The sequence below is a fragment of the Pantherophis guttatus genome, chromosome 2 (genome assembly GCF_059756535.1).
Source record: "Pantherophis guttatus breed Tessera chromosome 2, ASM5975653v1, whole genome shotgun sequence".
NCBI classification, from domain to species: Eukaryota; Metazoa; Chordata; class Lepidosauria; order Squamata; family Colubridae; genus Pantherophis; species Pantherophis guttatus.
The window spans coordinates 184,005,942-184,027,350 of record NC_142064.1 but is presented as its reverse complement, the minus strand read 5'-3'; the positions used below and the strand labels follow the sequence as shown (position 1 = coordinate 184,027,350).

General features: G+C 38.0%; 1 protein-coding gene across 4 annotated transcripts in view; it reads right to left on the bottom strand.

Annotated features, from left to right (window-relative positions):
* The window catches only part of SH3PXD2B (SH3 and PX domains 2B), a 129,972-nt gene that overhangs the window by 15,755 nt on the left and 92,808 nt on the right, over positions 1-21,409 (bottom strand). For 2 of the 4 annotated variants that reach the window (XM_087887408.1, XM_034405570.3), the window contains exons 6-9: positions 13,746-13,771; positions 11,173-11,208; positions 2,132-2,266; positions 34-138 (exon numbers count right to left, since the gene is read on the bottom strand). In XM_087887408.1, coding sequence (XP_087743534.1) covers positions 34-138; positions 2,132-2,266; positions 11,173-11,208; positions 13,746-13,771 — 302 coding nt within the window. The remainder of the gene's footprint in view (positions 1-33; positions 139-2,131; positions 2,267-11,172; positions 11,209-13,745; positions 13,772-21,409) is intronic. The other 2 variants (XM_034405576.3, XM_087887409.1) reach the window with 1 other exon arrangement.

The window sequence follows — 21,409 nt, the reverse complement described above, 5'->3', positions numbered from 1 at the left end:
GGCCAATCTGAAAGTATCTTGATCTACTCCCACCTTCTTCAGTTTGCATTGAAAATTCATCCTGGGCACCATCCTGGACTTCTAGGCATGTTGCAGGAACCCATCCTTGTTCGTCCAATGTACTTACAAACCACCAGCCTAAACGTAAGGGAAAAAAAAAGAATTAAGTAGAGAGTCACAATCCATTCTAGAGAAGATTATGCAACACAGTTCATCATGGAATGTTCCATCCCAATCCTGTACTAATCATGGATCACATCAGTTTCTGTGGTCTGACTTCCAATTAAGAAAATGAGAGGCATGCTGAGGTCCCTTGGAATTAGGCAATCAATATTGTACTACCTTCTGCATGAGACTTTTCTCCTTACAAACAAAATCCTGTCAATGTAAGTGAAAATAAAGGTCGGCACTCAAAGGTATGCTGACATGCTGGGTTCTTCATTTCACTTTTCCCCACTTTTAATTGCTGTCTATTAGAACTATTGTTATGCACTTGTAGAAATGATGGAAAGTGTCACTTTTTTGTACCACTCGATTTCAATCTACTAAAGGAGGTTTCAATCGGTCTCTTCAGAATTCAAAGTGCAAGATTGCTGCCCCAGGAAATATTGCCGCATTGGATGTTGAAGCAGTGAAAATTTCCATGAAAACAAACAAAACAATTGTGGAGAATCTAGTCAAATTCTATTGGTGGTCCTCGACTTACAACCATTTGTTTATCAACCGTTCAAAGTTACGATGTTACTGAAAAAAGTGACTTAAGACCTATCCTCACACCTACAGTCGTTGCAGCATCCCCACAGTCACATGATCAGAACTCAAGCACTTGGCAACCAACATGTATCCATGACAGTTGCAGCATCCCAGGGTTATGTGATCGTCACTTGCAACTTCCTCAGTCAATTTCCTATAAGCAAAGTCTATAAGGGAAGCTGGATTTGCTTAATGATAGCACAATTGACTTAACAACTGCTGAGATTCACTTAACAAATGATTGCTTAGCAACTGAAATTCTTGCCTTTATTGTGATTATAAGAGTTGTGGTGGCACAGTGGTGAGACTGCAGTATTGCGTGCTAATTCTATCTAATGCCAGGAATTCAATCCTGACCAGTTCAAGGTTGACACAGCCTTCCATCCTGGTGGGTGGTAAAATGAGGACCCAGATTGTTGGGATGAATATGCTGACTCTGTAAACCGCTTAGAGGGCTGTAAAGCACTGTGAAGTGGTATATAAGTCTAAGTGATATTGCTATCATAAGTAGGTGGCTACCTATTTTTCCATGGCCTTTCACTGAATTGAGAAAGTATGCTGAGAGAGCATTATGAAATGTTGGAAATAGATCGTTTTATTTCTGTAGATTTTCCTTTATTTCTTTATGCTTGAATAATAACTGCAATTTAATCCATACAGCAATCCATTTATTGTGTTCTTCCTATGTGAATTCATAATTCAAACTCTATTCAGAGTGGATATTTAAATGACTGAGTGAAAAACTAGGAAGTCATTTCAGTTCTGGATAGTATTAAAGCAATACAAGATTAGTAATTTACATAAAAGCTATTAAAATAGAGAGTAATATGTTTTGTTATAGGATTCTTTTTGCCAGCAAAATAATGTATTCAAAGTTTCCCTATGTTAAAACACAAATCCAAAATAACTTTCAGAGGCCATTCTTTATTTGAATTAAACAGGCAAAACAAGTGTCACTGTTTATTTTTTCTGAAAAACAAAGCACATCCAAATCCAGACACAGATGTATGAAGTTGCTGAATTATGATAATTCTAGAAGAAGCATTTAACACACACAAACAAAAGCTGGGAGGCACTCTGTGAATGAAATCTTTTTATTTAATTAATATGGAAATTTCAAAATAGAAAGCTGGGTTCTAGAGAGCGTGTCCCCAAATGTAGAAATTTGGACAAGGGATTTGTGAAATGGAGCTAGGATAAAATCTTACTAAGTTGCTTTCAAACATGAAATCTATTATGAATGCCATTCCTTTGCCTAAATGTATCCCCATTAGAACACCTTTATGCAAAGTATATTAGGAAGTTATAAGAAACAAGAGATCTTTTTTACAAATTGTTTTTTCTGGACTCCTCTATATCCCAAATGAGTAACCCTTACCAGATTCATTCTTCTCAATTATGTCCACAACTTGGCCAGCACACAAACTAATTTCAGAGCTCTCTTGCTTCTGGTAATCAGCCACCACCACATATTGTTCCAGCACCATGGGATCAGCAGATGACAAATCTCCAGCTACATTGTAGGAAACAAGACAGCATACTTGATCATTGATGTAATATATTGTAAAATTAGTTATTTTCCTTATTTATTTATTTTTTGGCTCAGAAAACTTGTATTTTAGAATCCAGCATGGATTATATAAAATAGATGAGGCAAGACAACCGTTGAAATTTGTGAGTAAACCTTTCTAACTGAATGCCCAGGTTTTCAGTTGCAGAATTAATTCCTGGCTTGGCCAGGATGGTGAAATGAACAAAAGCAATGGCATTAACTTATATATACATCAGTTCAATTGGATTATAGTAGACATCTCTTTTGGTGGAAGGCACAAGATTTCTGAATGTCACTTAACTTCAGTTATAATTACAGTATGGAGAAGTTGTGTGCGAAGGTTTGATGATACTTCCCACTTATTGCAGGTATTTAGTACAGCACAAATCTTTTTCTCCCTGACCTTCAAGAATACCCTCAAGTTTTGGTAATTGAATGGTCGGAAGTGTGTTCATCAGTCAGTACATTATTAATCAACAAAGACAATGAGTAAAACCAGAACAAGAACAAAAACTAGAGAACCAGATTGAGACATTAACTCTGACTCATATCATACTGTAAATGGATAGATAAGCAGGAAAAAAGGAAGATATATGTATATATATTTACTTAAAAGCAGAAATCCGATTTCTGAAACCCTTCCATTGACTCAAAGGTTTGCTGAATTAGTTGGAGTACAAATTAGGCTGGGAAGAAATCAATTAAAACTTCCAAAGTCATTAAGTGTATTAGCTAAAAAGAAGAATTTATCGAAGTGAGTTTAAAAATAGAAGGGCTTTTCAAATGTATGTAATAACAGGATATTTCCAATGTAGTTAAACTTATTTGGATACCTCATTTTCAGCAGAAAAATCTGTATTAATGGGAAGGGAGGGTAACTCTGGCCTTACATTGGATTTGTGTATGCTAAATGCAACTATTTGATTTCATTTCCTGTGGTCACTCCATCTGGTCCAGCAACAGCAGCAGAACTGTACTTCCGGAGGATGTGGTTTAAAGCCACAAGCACCACAACCCTTTCAAAATGAAGCTAGTTTTTCCAATTAAGAGCATAGCTTAGAACAACAGAGCTGGAAGAGACCTTGGAGGTCCTTCTGGTCTAATCCCCCATTTGAGCAGGAGAACCTTTACCATTCCAAACAAATGGCTATCCAATATCTTCTTAAAAACCTCCAGTGATGGAGCATCCACAACTTCTGGAGACAAGACGTTCCACTGATTAAGTGTTCTCATTGTCAGGAACTTTCTCTTTAATTCTAGGTTGGATCTCTCTGATAATCTTCCATATGTTACTTCTTATCCTGCCCTCAGGTGCTTTGAAAAATAGGTTGATCCTCTTCTCTGTGACAGCCCCTGAAATATTGGAAGACCTCTGCCATGTCACCCTAATTCTTCTCTTTGTTAGATTAGATATACCTAAGTAAAGAAAACTAAGAAAAGCTCTTCCTTCACATACCAAATTATCACCCTAACTGTCATCGGTGGGGAGACCCAAAGGATAATGTAACCAAAAACCCATAAACATTATTCAGCATATTCATGTAAAGAAGAAAGCTTTCAATAGTGCATAAGCAAAAATCTAGGATTTGGAAATTCAGAACCACTAAGAGGCAGCAGAGTTATCAGAAAAAAAGCTTTTCCTTTTTCAACTTTAGATGAGAAAAGCGAGCTGAGCTACATTAGTAAGAGGATATTGTACAAGTATTTCTCTTGTCAAATAGGGCCTTTATACTCAGTTTTTCTCCAGCAAAAAATTCATGTGAAATAAAGCAGAGGTCTGTGTGATCATGGATTCCTTGGCAGCCCAATCCTATGCACAATGTTAAGTCCCATTTTCAGCTAAATTTTCTTCCCAGATGAGGGTATTACCATGTTTCCCCAAAAATAAGACCGGGTCTTATATTAAATTTTGCTCCAAAAGACGCATTAGAGCTTATTTTCTGGTTAGGTCTTATTTTTGGAGAAGCACGGTACTAAATGCACCCATCTGGCTGACAATCTTAACTGGGGCTTATTTTGGGGGTAAGGCTTATATTACAAGCATCCTGAAAAATCATGCTAGGACTTATTTTCCGGTTGGGTCTTATTTTCGGGAAAACAGGGTATGTGTGACAATACTTTTGAAGGTAATGCATATCCTGACTACAAAGGCATACTCCGAATATTTGGTTTCTTTTAGAAGTATATTTGCTACCTATTTAATATTAAATATGCCTGATTTTAGCAGTAAGTAGCCCTTGCTTTAAGGGGAAGGAAATGCCCTTTAATCAGAACATTCTTGAGGAACAGGTTTATTTATTTATTAAATTTATATGCTGCCTATCTCACTGTTGCAGTGACTTTGGGTGGCTTACAAAATGATAAAAAGGTAAAAAAAGAAAAGAAAACATGAAATGGTTAAAGTGAAAAGATTAAATGAGAAACTAACAACCAAGAGAACAGACATCCTAAGGGTAGGGATTCTTCTCTCTACCCCATCTGCCAGTCCCGGCATAGATTGCCCCACAGGGGCCCAGGCCAGCCAATAGAGCCAGATTTTAAAGCTTTTCTGGAAGGCCAGGAATGTGGAGGTCAACCTCAACTCCAGTGGGGGAATGTTCTAAAGGGTGGAGACTACAGCAGAAGGCTCTTCTCCTGGACCCTGCCAACTAAACTTCTTTGGCAGATGGGATCAAAAGTAGGCCTTTTCAGCTGAAGCAAGTGGGACGGGCCAACCCCAGTTTGTTGGTTAGAAATAAATTCTATGTATGTCTCTTAAAATTTTGGCACTGTTTGCATATTCTGTTTGGCCACTCTAGTGACTATATCATCCGCAGCATTTCTGTACCGATATAACAATGATGAAGACAGGTTTTAACTTACATCGATAAAATCTGTGTGTAATTATGGTGGATTACATTATTCCTGGGGAAACAGCTTGGGCCTGAGAGGGACTTCTGTAGGTAACTTCTTCCAGTAAAGAAGAAGTATGAATGCTGCTTCTCCCTCAGTGAGAGCATCACCACATACGATTTCTAGAGGATTATGTTATATAAGTGAAAAGGAATGAGCCGTGGTTAAAGTGCAGTATTGCACTTGCAGGCAAGCTCTGCCCACAGCCTGGAGTTTGATCTGGATGGACAGGGTCAAGGTTGACTCAGCCTTCCATCCTTCCAAGGTCAGTAAAATAATGACCTAGATTGTTGGAGATAATATGCAAAACAATGCTTCTACATTGTAAACTACCTAGAGAGTGATGTAAAGTGCTACAGAGCAATATATAAACCTAAAAGCTATTGCCATTCCTTTGCTATAGAAAAATATGTAAGTTTAAGGTCTTTGCAAATTTCAGTGTCCATGATGGTCAGGGACAAAAGACTCTGATCTAAAACACTATTCAAAGGAAAGAAACAGTTTTGTGCAAATAAGAAAAAGGAATGGAGACAACAAAAACAAGCCAGATTCTCCAACTGGTGCAATAAATTGGCTTTGAATCGAATATATGGCAAAGCACATCAATGCTATGAAGAAAATTTATTGGAGACATCACGATGAAACCAGCAGCAAGAAAAGACAAGAATATTTTGTAGAAAGAATAGCCTAATTGTACAGTACAGGCAGACTATCAGTGCCAACTTATGGCTGCACCACTCTATCTTGTACATGACTGCATGATCAATCCTGGGAAGATCTATGGTTAAATACATCTTCATGGGGACGTAAATGTAGGCTTTGAAAATAAAAATTCATTTTTTATATTGGTTTCTCAGTATATTCTCAGGTGTATTCCAGATATGACTGGGAGTCCTGTTGGTTGGAAATTGTCTAACACAGCTGGATATCACCAAGATGGAAACTATGAGGTTCTACTATCATGGGTCTGATATTCAAGGTGAGCAGGGCAGATGTATAGTTGCTTCTAATTATAGTGTCCTGTCTCTGAAAGATAAATGGAGGAAACTGCCACAAAAAGACAAATGTTGGAAATGGAGGAAACTGCCACAAAAAGAACAATGATGACTGGAGGGTCCATCTCTTGCCTGTTGCTAACTGCCCCTCTGGTTTGACTAAAGAATGAGGTCAGCAGAAGGCAAACAACTGCAGGAAAAGAGAAGAAAGTCTTTTTCCTGTCCCCAACTCCCTATATAATTACTCACAGTATCCTGGGGCTATTTGCAGCTTTAACATGCAGCTCTGGCATCTCCAAACTGCCTATTACAGCCATCATCACAATGCAGTAAAAGCACGGAATGGAAAAAGCTCAAGTTTATTTTCAGCAGCTTTTTCTTCTTCCCAGGACAATCATTCCCAAACACTAAACAGTAAATACATTTGCAGGAAAAAATGCCCATTTTCTGGGATAAGTGTGAGATTCTTAAATTGACGTACTATTTTTGGCTCCTCAAAAGCAGCAAAATGAGTCAAGATTGGCTGCAGTGTTTACTAAATTTAATCAAAGAGCTATATGGAAAGCAGCATTATTCTACAAATATCTGGGGTTAGATAAAAGCTATTTTGTCCAAAATGCATTTAAACTGAGCTCCAAAGCCCAAGACTAATGTAGAAGTATTAGACATGAAGAAGATATATAAATCTGACAAAAAAAGCCCACCACTGCTGCAAGAACAAAGGTTCAACATTGCATGACAAGTTAAAATAAAGCACCACAACATTAGAAAATGAATGTGACACAGTCACTGATAACTTATTTCAAGGAGTAATAAGTATACAGAAGAGATACTACCAGAGAAAAAGATCAACAACTAGTTTTCAATTTAGAATAGAATAGAATAGAATTTTATTGGTCGAGCGTGATTGGAATTTGTCTTGGTGCATACGCTCTTGGTGCACGCTCTTGATGAAGATACGTCCATCAAGAATCATAAGGTACAACACTTAATGATAGTCATACGGTACAAATAACCAATCAAATCATATTAGGGAACAGTCAACATAAATTGTAAGGATACAAACAACAAAGTTACAGTCATACAGTCATAAGTGGGAGGAGATGGATGATAGGAACAATGAGAAGATTAATAGTAGTGCAGACTTAGTAACTAGTTTGACAGCGTTGAGAGAATTATTTGTTTAGCAGAGTGATGGCGTTCGCGAAAAAACTGTTCTTGTGTCTAGTTGTTCTGGTGTGCAGTGCTCTATAGCATCGTTTTGAGGGTAGGAGTTGAAACAGTTTATGTCCAGGATGTGAGGGGTCTGTAAATATTTTCACAGCTCTCTTTTTGACTGTGCAGTATACAGGTCCTCAATGGAAGGCAATTGCTTAATTACATTCTTTAATCACATTATTATTATATTGTTTAATAACATGCATGAAATTAAATGATATAATTTAGACATAGCACAACGGTTGAGGTCTTTTGGGGCTTTTGAGTCAAGCTGTGATTTCCCCAACACTGTCAAATAAAACATGCTTTGGAAACCAAATGAACGTTTAGGAAAACTGTGATAGTTTTCCATAGAACTATCTAGATAGATTGCCATAGAACCTTATGGAGAAATTCTCTTGATTATGCAATTCATTGACTTCACTGCATTGAGGCATATTATTTAAAGAAATGGCCATTCTTCTACATACCCAAACATTTGCCATCATTGTTTGGCATGAGTTTTGGACCACAGATCTGTACAAGAATATATTCTTTTTATTTTATTTATTTTTATGTGTTAAGAAAGTTTAAATGGCTGCCCAACTTCTCATGGTGACTCTAGGTAGCTCTCAGATGTAAATTTATATGTTTATATACATCTTATTTATGAACATTATTGAGAAAAAGAACTAACACCACCATTAAGTGTTAGAAAAGACTTCAATGAGACATTTCTAAAGGCAAGATTTTAAATGACCTATTTCTAGAAATAAGATTTTAAATACTTTTTAATTATTGATGGACAAAACTAAATCATTAGTCAAAAGGAAACTGACAGATATAAAGCTCAGGAACTGAGACCTAAGATTCCTTTCAAAGACAACAATTTTTATACTATTTGGGAGCAATTTTTGATTCCATTAAAATACTTCGAAGAGGATTTTCACTTCATTAAGTTTTTAGTATTTGCAGCAGCTATATACCTAATTGGTTATAGCCTATTAGGCTATACATTTTAAACATGTGGTAATAATTGATTTAAATTAATTTTTGATGTCTCCTGAAAATAGATAATCCTTGTCCAATCTAATTTGCATTTCCAACTAACAAGTTAATAGAAATGCTTTTTGTAATGTTGTAAATCTTGCTCTGAGGGAAAGTAAAATGCCTTCAAAGATTTGGCATCCTTCAGTTTCAAGAGACTATGGTATCGTGCTCTGGAAAGAGGTCCTAAAACAGCATCTAGTGTGACTAAAAAGGCCAATTCGAGAGTGGCAATCCCTTCCACACTGAGGGCAGATACAAAGAACCTTCAAAGAACCAATTATTAAACAACTGATAAAAAAGCCTGGATATAAAAGCCTCTTCAAAAATGGGCAAATATAGTCCAGTTTGAACTATAGTTTTAAAATATTAAAATAATTCAAATAATAAACTATAGTTTAAAAATATTAAAATAATTCAGAGTGCTCATTTCTCATCTTCTGGCAATCCTGAAAGAATATTACCATAACTTGATCCATTTCAAATCAATTCATAAGTGGTTGCAAATTGAGATTGAGCAGTCAGCCCAATGGCCAATCTTCGTTTAGGGATTATAAGAAGGAATGTGACTCTATTGATTATTCTTGACTTCTCAATATCTTTGATGTCATTGACCATTGAGGATCTGTATACTGCATGAGTCAAAAAGAGGGCTGTGAAAATATTTACAGACCCCTCGCATCCTGGACATAAACTGTTTCAACTCCTAACCTCAAAACAAAGCTATAGAGAGCACTGCACATCAGAACAACTAGACGCAAAAACAGTTTTTCTCCAAATGCCATCACTCTGCTAAACAAATAATTCCCTCAACACTGTCAGACTTGTTATTAAGTCTGCATTATTATTAATCTTCTCATCGTTCCTATCACCCATCTCCTCCGACTTATGACTGTATGACTGTAACCTTGTTGCTGGTATCCTTACGATTTATATTGACTGTTTCCCTATGACCATCATTAAGTGTTGTACCTTATGATTCTTGATGAACGTATCTTTCCTTTTATGTACACCGAGAGAGTATGCACCAAGACAAATTCCTTGTGTGTCCAATCACACTTGGCCAATAAAGAATTCTATTCTATTCTATTCTATTCTATTCTATTCTATTCTATTCTATTCTATTCTATTCTATTCTATTCTATTCTATTCTATTCTATTCTATTCTATTCTATTCTATTCTATCATAACCTAATCTTTTGGATCACCCAAGAGATCAAAGAAACAAAAGGTGCTGCTTTGTTCTGTTTCTATCACTCACACAGGTTTCACATCACTCCTTGAAACAGAAGCTATTATATATACCCCTCAGTGACTCTTGCTATCTCTCATTCTTGTCTTTCATTCACGTAGATGAAGTCACTGGAAGATGCCTGCTATCAGTATGTCCATGACATCCAAATCTATTTCTCTGCAATAGCTGCAGCTAATGGCACAGCTCCGTCGAGTGCCTGCCTGCAGTTGTTAATCGGTGGAAGAATAAATAAAGTGAAGCTGAATCCAGATAATAAGGAGCTGCTCATTATGAAGTGTGTCATAATGCCAGGGAGGTGCTAAATTTCCCTGTTACAAATAGTTCACACACACACCCCTGCCCCCTCGAAGGATCACAATTGCAAATTAGGGGCACTTCTCATTTGAATTTTCCCTAGTTTTTCACATGGTGGAAATGGCCTTTTATTAGCTTCAGCTCTATGCTCTTTCCTGGAAGATAAATATGGTCTTAGAACTGTAGTGCACGTATCAGAATACCTTCAGGCTTGACTTCTGTAATGAATCTTACATGGATGGGGCTGACATAGTTCCTGCTTTGGAGCTTCCAGTGGGTGAAGAACTCAGCAATCAGGCTGGTCTCTGGGAGAATTCACTTGTGCTAAAAATCCTGCAATAGCTACCAATGTGTTTCTGAATGAAAGTCCAAGACAATTTGGGTCCAAGTTGCTAGCAAGAATCTCCTTTTACAGGATTCCCAATTACTGAGATGCTCTGAGCAGTTTTGCCTGCAGCTGCTGGGACATGGTTTATGCTGAATCAAAGCCAAGCTTTTGCAGTAGCCACAGTTCCTGGAAATGCACTTCAAGTTAAGAACATCACCCCTTGGTTGCCTTTTCCAGAGCCATGAGAACAGGTTTTTAAACACTGTTTTTTTCCCCTTGTTTAGAATAATTTAGGTTTAATTCTGATGTTAATTTATTTATTGTAAGCCATCAAGAGACCTCAAAAGACAACGGCACATTTTAATAATAATAAGACTGTAAAATTATGAATAATCAGAGATAGGCTTTTCAGGTTAAACACATGTAATTCAATCCTGTGATTAGGCATTAGACATTTTCATCATCTGTGGGTATAAAAATGAATACATAGAAAAGAAAACCAGTGGTGATTTATCCAAATCCAATTTAACCATACTATTTTTCACCAGATATCCCAAGTTATTTTCATTCAACCCATTATGAAATTTCTTCCCAGATTATCACCAGAGTACTGAGGCCGCCACCAGCAAAGCAGAACAGTTGCTACCTAGTTATCCAAAAATCAAGCAGATGGGGTTTTATTAACTGTCGTATAGTGTGGATTTTTTAATGATTATATTTTGGTCCCACGCTCAACCCAGAAGGAAGTAGTGGTCCTACAAAGCCATGACTGATCAGAATACCCAAGAGAAGCAGCAAGTGTTGCTCAGCAGTAAGGAAAGAAAGTTAAGTCTCAAGTAGTATGTTTTGCTGTTACTACCTCTCAGAAGGTCAGAAGCCGTTCTCTGGATAAATCCTGATGAAAGAACAAAAATGATGAAGAATGGCCATGAGGAAGGTGCAAGAATATAAATTCAGAGAAGGGAGAGTATTAGAGAGGTTAACTGTATGTCAATTTGGATTTTCAAGTTAAGGAAGATATGTCTACCAACAGTGAACTGATTATCAGAGTTATGAATCGTTGTAATGCCAAAACAAACATCATCCATCTAGGAGCAAGAGATATGAACTTCGTCGTGCTCTCAAAACTTTTTTATTTCAGCAGGCTGGCCTGGCCTAATTCTCTTCTTTTAAATTTTTAATTTGTGATTTTATAAATTGGGTGTTTTAATCTGTGTTTTGGCCAAAATATTTAATAATTTTAAGGGATTTTTAATATTTGTATTATCTGTATTTTATCTTGGCTGTTCACTGCCCTGAGTCCTTCGGGGGTAGGGCGGTATAGAAATGTGATTAATAAATAAATAATAAATAAATAAATAAACTTGGGGAAATCTTGCAGAAGAAAGAAAGAAAAAAGATCTGGGGTTATGAGAAAAAAATTATTCAATTATTTTTACTCTTGGAGGTCCCTATAATGGATAGATAATTGATTCTATTTCTTCTCATATAACAGTTTGGTGAATCAGATTTAGAAAATGTGAAAAGTGAAGTCCCTTCGATTCAATTGAATTCCTGCTGACTATGTGAACATATTCAGGTGGTTCTTATGGAAAGAACAGAAAAGCAGTTGGCCATTACCGTGTTTCCCCAAAAATAAGACCCTGTCTTATATTTTTTTGAACCCTGAAATAAGCGCTTGGACTTATTGCCATGCGCTCAAAAGCCCAATTGGTCTTATTATCAGTGGATGTCTTATTTTGGGGGAAACAGGGTAGCTTTTTTTTCAGAATTATTTTTTAAATTTTCCAATCTAAACAACAAGTCTGAAATGTTCTGGGAATTTTCTATCCACCTAGTTACAGATCCAACCCTGCTTAACAGACATATGCAAAACTAAACATTTTCTTCCTCCTCTGAATTATGTTGATCTGGCAGTTTTCTAGGACTTTAGGATGAGCTTTTAAAAAAAAAAAAATCAGCCAAAGCCAACAAACAGTTGCCACCTGATGTTCAGGAAAGTGAAGATTGTGCTAGCTGTGGGGCTCAGCGTGTGTGTAGGACTGATTTCTCTTGGAGAGTGTATGTCTTTTCTGACTCCTGCCCCATGACACAATTAGTTGTAGGAAAAGATCAACATTTGGAAAGCAGTCCCTGGCCTTGCTTGCAATGGATCTACCTAACATCTCTCTGTGTGATTGATATATTTAAATGGAATATATTTAATGGGAAAGATTCACGAAACAAAGGTAAATGGTACGTCTGCAATCTGTCTCAATTAACCTATTCTGCCTTCTTTCTGCTGGATTCACAACTCAGACAATATCGTTTGTTGTGGAAAGAAAACCCAAAGGAAGATACAATGGTAAGAGAATAATCACATGTGTATTTCATCAAATATTTGCTGAGCCACCAGGCATCACCGAGTTCCTCAACCAAAACATAAAAATTGGTGTGTTTGAAAAATGTAAGTGATTGTTTTGTTTATTAGAGGAAAACCTCAGAGTGAACTTGTTGGGGGAATATTGCTGTAGATTGTATTTATCTGAAGCAATTAACCTAAGCAGAATAGCCTGGTAGGAAAAAGACCTTGGTTTGTTTTTATCATGAAACGAAATGCAGAATTTAAACTTTTGCTAAACAACTAGAACTACTTTAACTACGTTTTTCTAGAACTACTTTTAAAACTTCTTTCCATGGAACATACACCTTCTTCCCACTGTTTACTCATCTCAGTGGTGATATCACAAAGAAACCCAGTACAATGTGATGCAAGCAAAAGTAGATCCCCTCACACATATGGAATATATATTGCTCAATTGATCTTATATGTGCCTCACCAAAACACAAGAAAACGTCTGTCAATTGGAACAGGCATGTCCTTTGCTATTGCCAGTAACTCTTAATATTTCCCCTGGTCAAGAGTCTTTGTTTGGTATCATTGGATTATATAAATTCTGATTCAGGGACAATCATAGTTATAAATACACCGAGAAGATTCTATTCCCATCTTCTTTAATACTGTGCTATCTGCTATTTGGTAGGAGATAAAGTTGCAGCTTTTCTCTGAAAAACTTAAGCTGCACTTGAAAATCTAGAACAAAAGCCACAATCTCAAACAGACCATCACAGATATAAAAAAGCAGATAAAAGATGAAACCTTCCTCCACCCCCATCCCTTGACACCTTTTATTTTTGGCATTTCTGCCTTGCATTAGCTTCCATGCTGAAAATGGAACAAATAGGGATAATAAAATGGTAAAAGGTAAATTCAAGTTGCAATTTGGGAAAAAATTCATCTAGTTTTTCTTAGAGATGGTTCAAAAAGCCCGTAGATCAGTCAAGCTTTGTAATGGCCAATAGATGTGGGCAAATTCAAATAATTTTGAAACAGATCAAAAGAGTTTGAAAAGAGATAAGTATTAAGCAGAAAAGTACAAGTAATGGCCTTACCAGATCTCTTCTTTCCAATTGGTTCACTGAGGAGAAAGAAAAATTAAAATCAGTAAGACAATGAAATAGCTTTGTCAATCTGAATGAAAGAGGATTTATTCCAAGAGCCAGGAAATAAAAATTCAGACCTACAATGTAGTCCAGTCACTGACTGTTTGAATTACAGTATACAGTTCTGCACATTAGTTGCCAATAGGATGCTTAAAGATTTTTCATTTTTTCAAAGAGATTCTTTTGATTTTCTTCTGAAACATTTTGACACAAGAATGCACATAAGTCAGCTATCCCTTTCCTTTTGCTGCTTCCTAAATACCTTCTATTGCTTTTCTACAAAAGTACAAACAAGAGGGGAAAAAATAAGGGATGTGTATTTTTCTGGAAGCTGTAGAGAGATATATGGAGAATACTTTCCTGGCAACGTGAGTTATATGAATTTTAGAGAAATGGCTGATATATGTGTTGACCAGACCAAAAAGGATTGTGAAGACAGCCCAGATGAAAAAAGGGAGCCACAAGTCAAAAGTCTTTTGTCATATGGCTGTGGTAGCTTGGTAATTACTGATCCTCCCTTCCAGAAATATTTAGAACTTGAGAGTCTCAAAGTTGACTTTTGGAAAATATTATGTAACAAGTCATATTTCTATTTGAGGACAGATAAGTCTATCAGAGATCGGACTAATTTACATATTGTCTATCCACTGTTTGTGAAAACCAACCTGGCAAAAAATGAATATGCTAGTCCAATGTGCTTCACATATACTCTTCTTCCCTGCTTTCCAAACCACTAAATGCCATTTTGTTGGTGTTTTGAGTTCTACAACAGTCTAATTGCAACATTTTGCATGCATTTGTCTCTGATTCATTTTACTTTCCAAATGGAATGTATGGAGGTGATTATTTATAGCTGGACCAATAAAAGTGTGTCTAATCTAAGGCTTTGCTTTCTAACCTAAACTTTAACTATTTCAAATAAAAGTTCTAAAATAACATCCAGCTCTACGGAATGCATTTATACCAATGCTTTTCACATAGTATATTTTACTTTATAGCTGCTAGGAATGTTTTTTTTTACTCTGGGAACCGCTTCCTCCGGATGTTGAAAATGGATGCTGTATGCTGACTTTGCATAATTATATCTGCATACCTATGTTTAAAACTGCAGGAGATGAGCCAGTTAAGATGTTAACAGCTGTCTGTCAACAAACAAGGAACAAGTCTGTGTGGCCTGGGGACTGGAAAACCCCTAATGCTTATATTGAATATAAAAGAGACAAGCAAGAAAATTATGCAAATTACTGAGCCATTGCACTACCGTATTTTTCAGAATATAAGACGTACCTTTTTACCCCCCAAAAGGGGGTGAAAATTTAGGTGCGTCTTATACACCGAATGTAGCCCTGCCCACCCACTGGCCCCCACCCTTTGGCCTGTGCCTCGCAGCAGTTACCTTCTTGCAAGCAAACAGCAAGAAAAAACAGCCCCTTTCAGCTTCAGCATAGGTTAATTAGCACAAGTTGATTAGATCGGCCTCCCGACTCTCAGCTGATTTGCTCTCAGCTGTTTTGCGCAGGGCTTTCCTGCTTGCTGCAAAGAGTGCTGGAGCAGAATTTTTTCCCCTAGTTATGCTGAAAAAACGAAACTGAAAGTAAAGCAGGCTCTGCTGCAATGTGACAAAATGAGGCAGAGAGAGATTTATTTTTATTTTTCCTCACCAAAAATGGTAGGTGCAAACAATGGGAAATTTAGGGAAAAAGAGGAGAGTTCAAGATTTTAAAACACAAAAGAAAAAAAGCTCTATTTAACTAGGGAATTGTAATAATTGAGATACTATTAATTGTATATTGTGTTGAAAGCAGAAATGGTTAAGTTGTGGTCTGGAGGAATATATGGGGAAAATTATTTGGTTTATTATTATTGGTAAATATAATTAATTGATTTGTAAGAAATTGGATTGCATGGAAATAATTGGAATATTCATGTTCATATTGATTAATATACAAAAAAGATAGTTATAACTAATTGATTTATATAAAAATGTTGAATTTGTATTAAACAATTGTAATATTAAATAATTAACCAATGTGAGGATGGATATAAAAATAGATGACAATGGGAAGGGGTATAATATAGAATAGAAGGGAAAAATTGAATTTGATTAAGATTAGAGATGAGAATGAAGGGTAATATTGGTTTTTTTAAAATGATGAGGAATAAATATGGCAAAAAGGAAATATAGAAATTGTAAATTTAATTGAAATGACTAAACTGTTTAAATTTGTGAACCAGCCAAATACTCTGTTCAAAGAAAATACATTGTATGTTTGTATGTGTGTCTGTCTAAAAAATTAAAAAAAACTTTAAAAAAAAACAACCAAAAAAGGTAGGTGCGTCTTATACTCCGGTACGTCTTATACTCCGAAGAATATGGTAATTTTTTACCCAAGCAAAGTTCTGCTCTAGATCTTACAAAGTACAGTACAGCCATCACTAGACTGAAAAGTGCCAAATAATACAAGGGTTTCAGAAAACAGTGTGGGGTTCAAGCTATTGTATGGTGAGATTAAGAAAACAGAAAAAGTATATTACCTGTGCTTTATTGACTACTATGTGGCCTTTAATTAGAGTTTTCAGCTTATTCGGGGGGCGGGGAGAGACACACATTAGGGATGATGGGTTAGGAACAGTGGTGGGTTGCCCCCGGTTCGCACTGGTTCTATAGAACGGGTAGTAAAACCGGTGGGAGGCTCCGCCCACCGACCCTGACATCATAAAAGACATCACCCTTTCTAGATCAGGACTCCCTACGCACGGTCACTCAGGCACTCGTCACCTCCCGCCTGGACTACTGCAACGCTCTCTACATGGGGCTCTCCCTGGGGTGCACCCGGAGGCTCCAAATGGTCCAGAATGCGGCCGCACGGGGGATTATGGGAGCGACGGGTCGCTCCCATGTGACACCTCTCCTGCGCGAGCTGCACTGGCTCCCGGTGGTCTTCCGGGTGCGCTTCAAGGTGTTGGTGACCACTGTTAAAGCGCTCCATGGCTTAGGGCCGGGGTATTTACGAGACCGCCTTCTGCCACCAATAGCCTCCCACCGGCCAGTACGCTCACACAGAGTGGGCCTCCTCAGGGTGCCATCCGCCAGACAGTGTCGGCTGGCGACCCCCAGGGGGAGAGCCTTCTCTGTGGCGGCGCCCGCCCTCTGGAACAACCTCCCCCCAGAGATACGTACAATATCAGACCTCCGGATTTTTCGTCGGGCCCTGAAAACTTATTTATTTCAACTAGCCGGGCTGGCTTGATCCCACAGTTTGGGGTTAAATTTAATTGATTTTAAATTGGGTTTGTTTTAAACTGCGGCCAAAAATATTTAATTATTTTAAACTGTTTTTAAATTTTGTATATTCTGTTTTTATTCTGGCTGTTCACCGCCCTGAGTCCTGTTGGAGAAGGGCGGTATACAAATTGAAACAATAAATAAATAAAAATGCTTCTGAGCATGTGAAGAAGCTTTTGTGCTTGCGCAGAAGAGTGCATGCACGCGAGAGTGAAGCGAGAGCCTGCACGCGGCCCCATTGCGAACCAGTAGTAAAGGTAAGTAGAACCCACCCCTGGTTAGGAAGGAATGTGTTTTTCTGAGTGTAGCCAATTTGCTTTCAATAAAGTGCTTATTTTGTTGTGCTCTATGGTGGAAATGAGGGACGCGGTGGCTCAGTGGCTAAGACACTGAGCTTGTCGATTGAAAGGTCGGCAGTTCAGTGGTTCGAATCCCTAGTGCTGTGTAATGGGATGAGCTCCCGTTACTTGTCCCAGCTTCTGCCAACCTAGCAGTTCGAAAGCAGGTAAAAAATGCAAGTAGAAAAATAGGGACCACTTTGGTGGGAAGGTAACAGCGTTCTGTGCGCCTTCGGCATTTAATCATGCCAGCCATATGACCACGGAGACATCTTCGGACAGCGCTGGCTCTTCGGCTTTGAAATGGAGATGAGCACCGCCCCCTAGAGTTGAGAACGACTAGCACATATGTGCGAGGGGAATCTTTACCTTTACGGCGGAAATACACAATTTGGCCTTAAAGACCTTCTTTGTTTTTTTATTGGACCAAATGCTTCATCTGACAGATCCTAGAGGTGAGGAAACCACAACACACAAAACTAGTGAAAAAGAGAGGGAAACACAGCAAGCGGGAAACCTCAAGGGTCTTGTACGTAATTTTTTTTTTAATCCTAAACCCAGTTTTGTTTCATCCCAGATTATCATGGTCCAGATCCCAAATATACAAACAAGGAGGATAATAAGAACATTAGTGATTATTTTTGTTCCTTTGAGTCAGTTTTTGACTCTGGATGATTGCCTGGACATGTCTCTGAAGGGTTTTTTTTTTTTTGGGCAAGGTTTTTGGAAGTAGTTTACCATTTCCTACTCCCTAGGGCTGAGAAAGAAGGACTGGCCCAAGATTCTCTAGCTAGTTTTGTGCCTAAGACAGGACTAGAACTCATGGTCTCCTGCATCTAGTCTGATGCTTTAACCACTACACCAAAACGATTCTGCAGGACAGCAGTAGTCCCCAACCCTTCCAGCTCTGTAGAGTGGCAGTGGCAGCGGCAGCAGCAGGCAATGATGGCAGGGAAAGGGATGGTTTTGTGTGCACAACCTAAGCACATAAGCACAAATGGGGCTTTGAACACTTGCTCACCCCTGTGCAGTCCGGTTCCCAACCAGCTGCAGACCAGGAGCTGGGGACTCCTGCATAAGAGCTTTTGGTTTAATGTATCTGTTGCCTTTTGATCTAGTTTATTAAATGTACTAAATGTAATATGTCTTTCTCCACTACACTTACAAGTAGGGTAAAGGGAGACAGGTCTCAGACTTTCAACAAGATATAAGGTGACAGATAAAACATTAGCAAACTTCACACAGCAGCTTCCTCTCTCCATCCAGTGTCCTCAGCAACTAAAGTAAGCCATGTGTTTGTTATATGAGCCCCAAAAAATAATGGAGAAAGGCTAAAATCAGAAGACCCCCCCCCCAAATGCACTACAGGGATTTGGGTATTTTAAGAGACATCTCAAGATTGTTTTTGTGCTTTGTTTCACTTTTGTCTGAAAGGGGATGTAGTATACTAGTGTAGGAAGAAATGTCCTTCTGGGTTCAGCTCCAAGTGGGGAAAAAGACACTGGAAACATGGAGACTGCTTGGAAAGATGGTTTAATGGTGGGCAGGATCACATGGTTTGAGTTCCTGAACAGAAAAAGGGGCGAGATATAGTGAGTCCCCGGGTTTTATGCTCTCTCTGGCTTTGAACTTCCTGGGGCCCAGAAAGAGTATCCTGATTGTTTGTCAGTCTCCCAGAGGGTGGGGGTCTTAGCTAGCCTTGCTGGCTGATGTAATCTTCCCAGGTGCCATGTGGTGAGTTTCTGTTGCTAGATGGACCCCATTGTGTTGCAGATGTCCTTTGACAAAGCATTGGGTTTCTGCCTCTGGCCCATTAACAAATAAAAATAGCATATAAATCAAATTTAAAAAAAGGGTGGGGGCAGGAAGGTGGGAGCTGCTTTGTCTTTAAAACATGCTTCTCCATTTCTCATCCAGGGAAACATAATATTCTGCCTTTTTAATATTTCCCAAAATATTTCATTCTTCTAGGAAAGGGGTGGGTGCTAACTTCCTATACTAGTTAATGCTTTCTTCTCTCTGGTTTTCGTAAGAAAATAACAAAAGTAGAAAGGTTTTGCCAGAATTGGGAAAACCTTGAAACAAAACCAACATCTCAGTAAGCTACAAGCAGAGAGAGGGAGGGAGGGAGGGAGGGAGGGAGAGAGAGAGAGAGAGGGAGAGAGAGAGAGAGAGAGAGAGAGAGAGAGAGAGAGACAGACAGACAGACAGACAGACAGACCGACCGACTGACTGACTTTGGCCATAACAAAGTGAAGCTCAAAACAAAAACAGTTGCTCTGTTGCTTCATTATTCTGGCCAACAGAATAATGTGTAACAGGAAATTATCAAACTCATATTGAAAATCCTGGTATCAGCTTTGGGCTTCTAGGAACCTCAGAATGTTTACAGAACATTTCTCAAGGGGAGAAAAGTGATTCTTTTGTAGCAAAGATGGGATCAGCATCAGTCCTGAACTTGGAACATGGAACCTACAAGAGTTACATCAGGCAAAGCTTCTCTTATTAAGCCACTTTGTTTTCTGATACAATCTTAAGAATCAGAAAAAAATATGAAATGCAGGAATAGAACAGAATACTCACTTTATTCTCTTTTTGAAAATATTTCTTCCACATTTGTCTGATTTTCTGGATGTGCTGAACCACCAAACAACTAAAGAAGTGCATCGGTTGCTACATTTATCAGTCCTGCCTGTAACTAAGCTTGTCTCTCCAACTTATCCTCACTGATAGGAAAAAACAGTCTTCAAATCTAGATCCATTTGTAGCCCTTGTGTACTACTGAGGTACAGCCACAGATCTGAAGAATCCTGAAGTTTTCAGAAGACAACTACAGATAAGCAAGGAGGAAGCATGTTCGGCAGATTCAGGATATTGCTGGAGGTAAGGGAGACTAAATGAGAAGGAGTAGGAGATCAGGTCTTTTCAGCTTTGTAATGTGAGCATATGATCTGTCCTTAGAACCTGAAGAAAATTGTGCTTGCCTATTTCTTCTTGCACAGCATTTTTATTGTACACAGAGAGGCGTAAAGAATAAAGCACTGGTACGCCAACCAATTGGTTTTCACAGCCACAGAATCACTGCTGAAAAAAACGGTAAGACTTCCTTGTGCATTTGAGCAAATCCCAAAGTCACAAGGTCTTCCTGGGAAGATTTCCCATTTATGGTCTTTCCCAAGAAATAAAGAGTGTAAGATTTACCAGGAAGTCAAAGGAACATGGCAATGAAAATGAAGATAATGTGGATGGTTTCTTTTGTTCTTGATATAAGACATTCACAAACGTATGGATAAATCTAGGCTTCAGACGGCTTTTCCTTTCAGGGTCATGCTCTAAATAAGTAATCCAAATTTAAATAAATGAATGTCACAAGCACTCTTTGCACTACTTCTGGATCAATTCTGCCCCTGGCCTATATATCTTTGATACCAAAAGAACAAGTTGGTCCTAAAAAACCAGAGAACTACAGACCAATATCTCTTTTGAACACAGACTATAAAATTTACGCGAAGGTATTAGCCAACAGGTTGATGCCAGTAATCCAAAAGGTGATTCATGAGGACCAAGCGGGATTTATTGAGGGTAGATACATGAAGGACAATGTAAGGCAAGTAATAGACTTATTGGAATATCTTGATAAGAATAAACAGATTTCTGCAGTGCTGGTCTTTTTGGATGCGGAGAAGGCCTTTGATAGAGTGGATTGGAATTTTCTACTAAAGACTTTAAAAAAGATGGGCTTTGGGGACCAGTTTACACAGGCAATTTCAGCAATTTATCAAGAGCAAAAAGCACAGATTATTATTAATGGAAGTTTGACGACAGAGTTTAAAATTGAAAAAGGAACAAGACAGGGATGTCCGTTGTCCCCACTTTTATTTATTTTAACATTGGAAGTCTTGCTAAATACAATACGGGACTCAAAAATTTTGAAAGGCATAATGATAAGGCAAGAGGATTATAGAGTAAAGGCATTTGCAGATGATCTG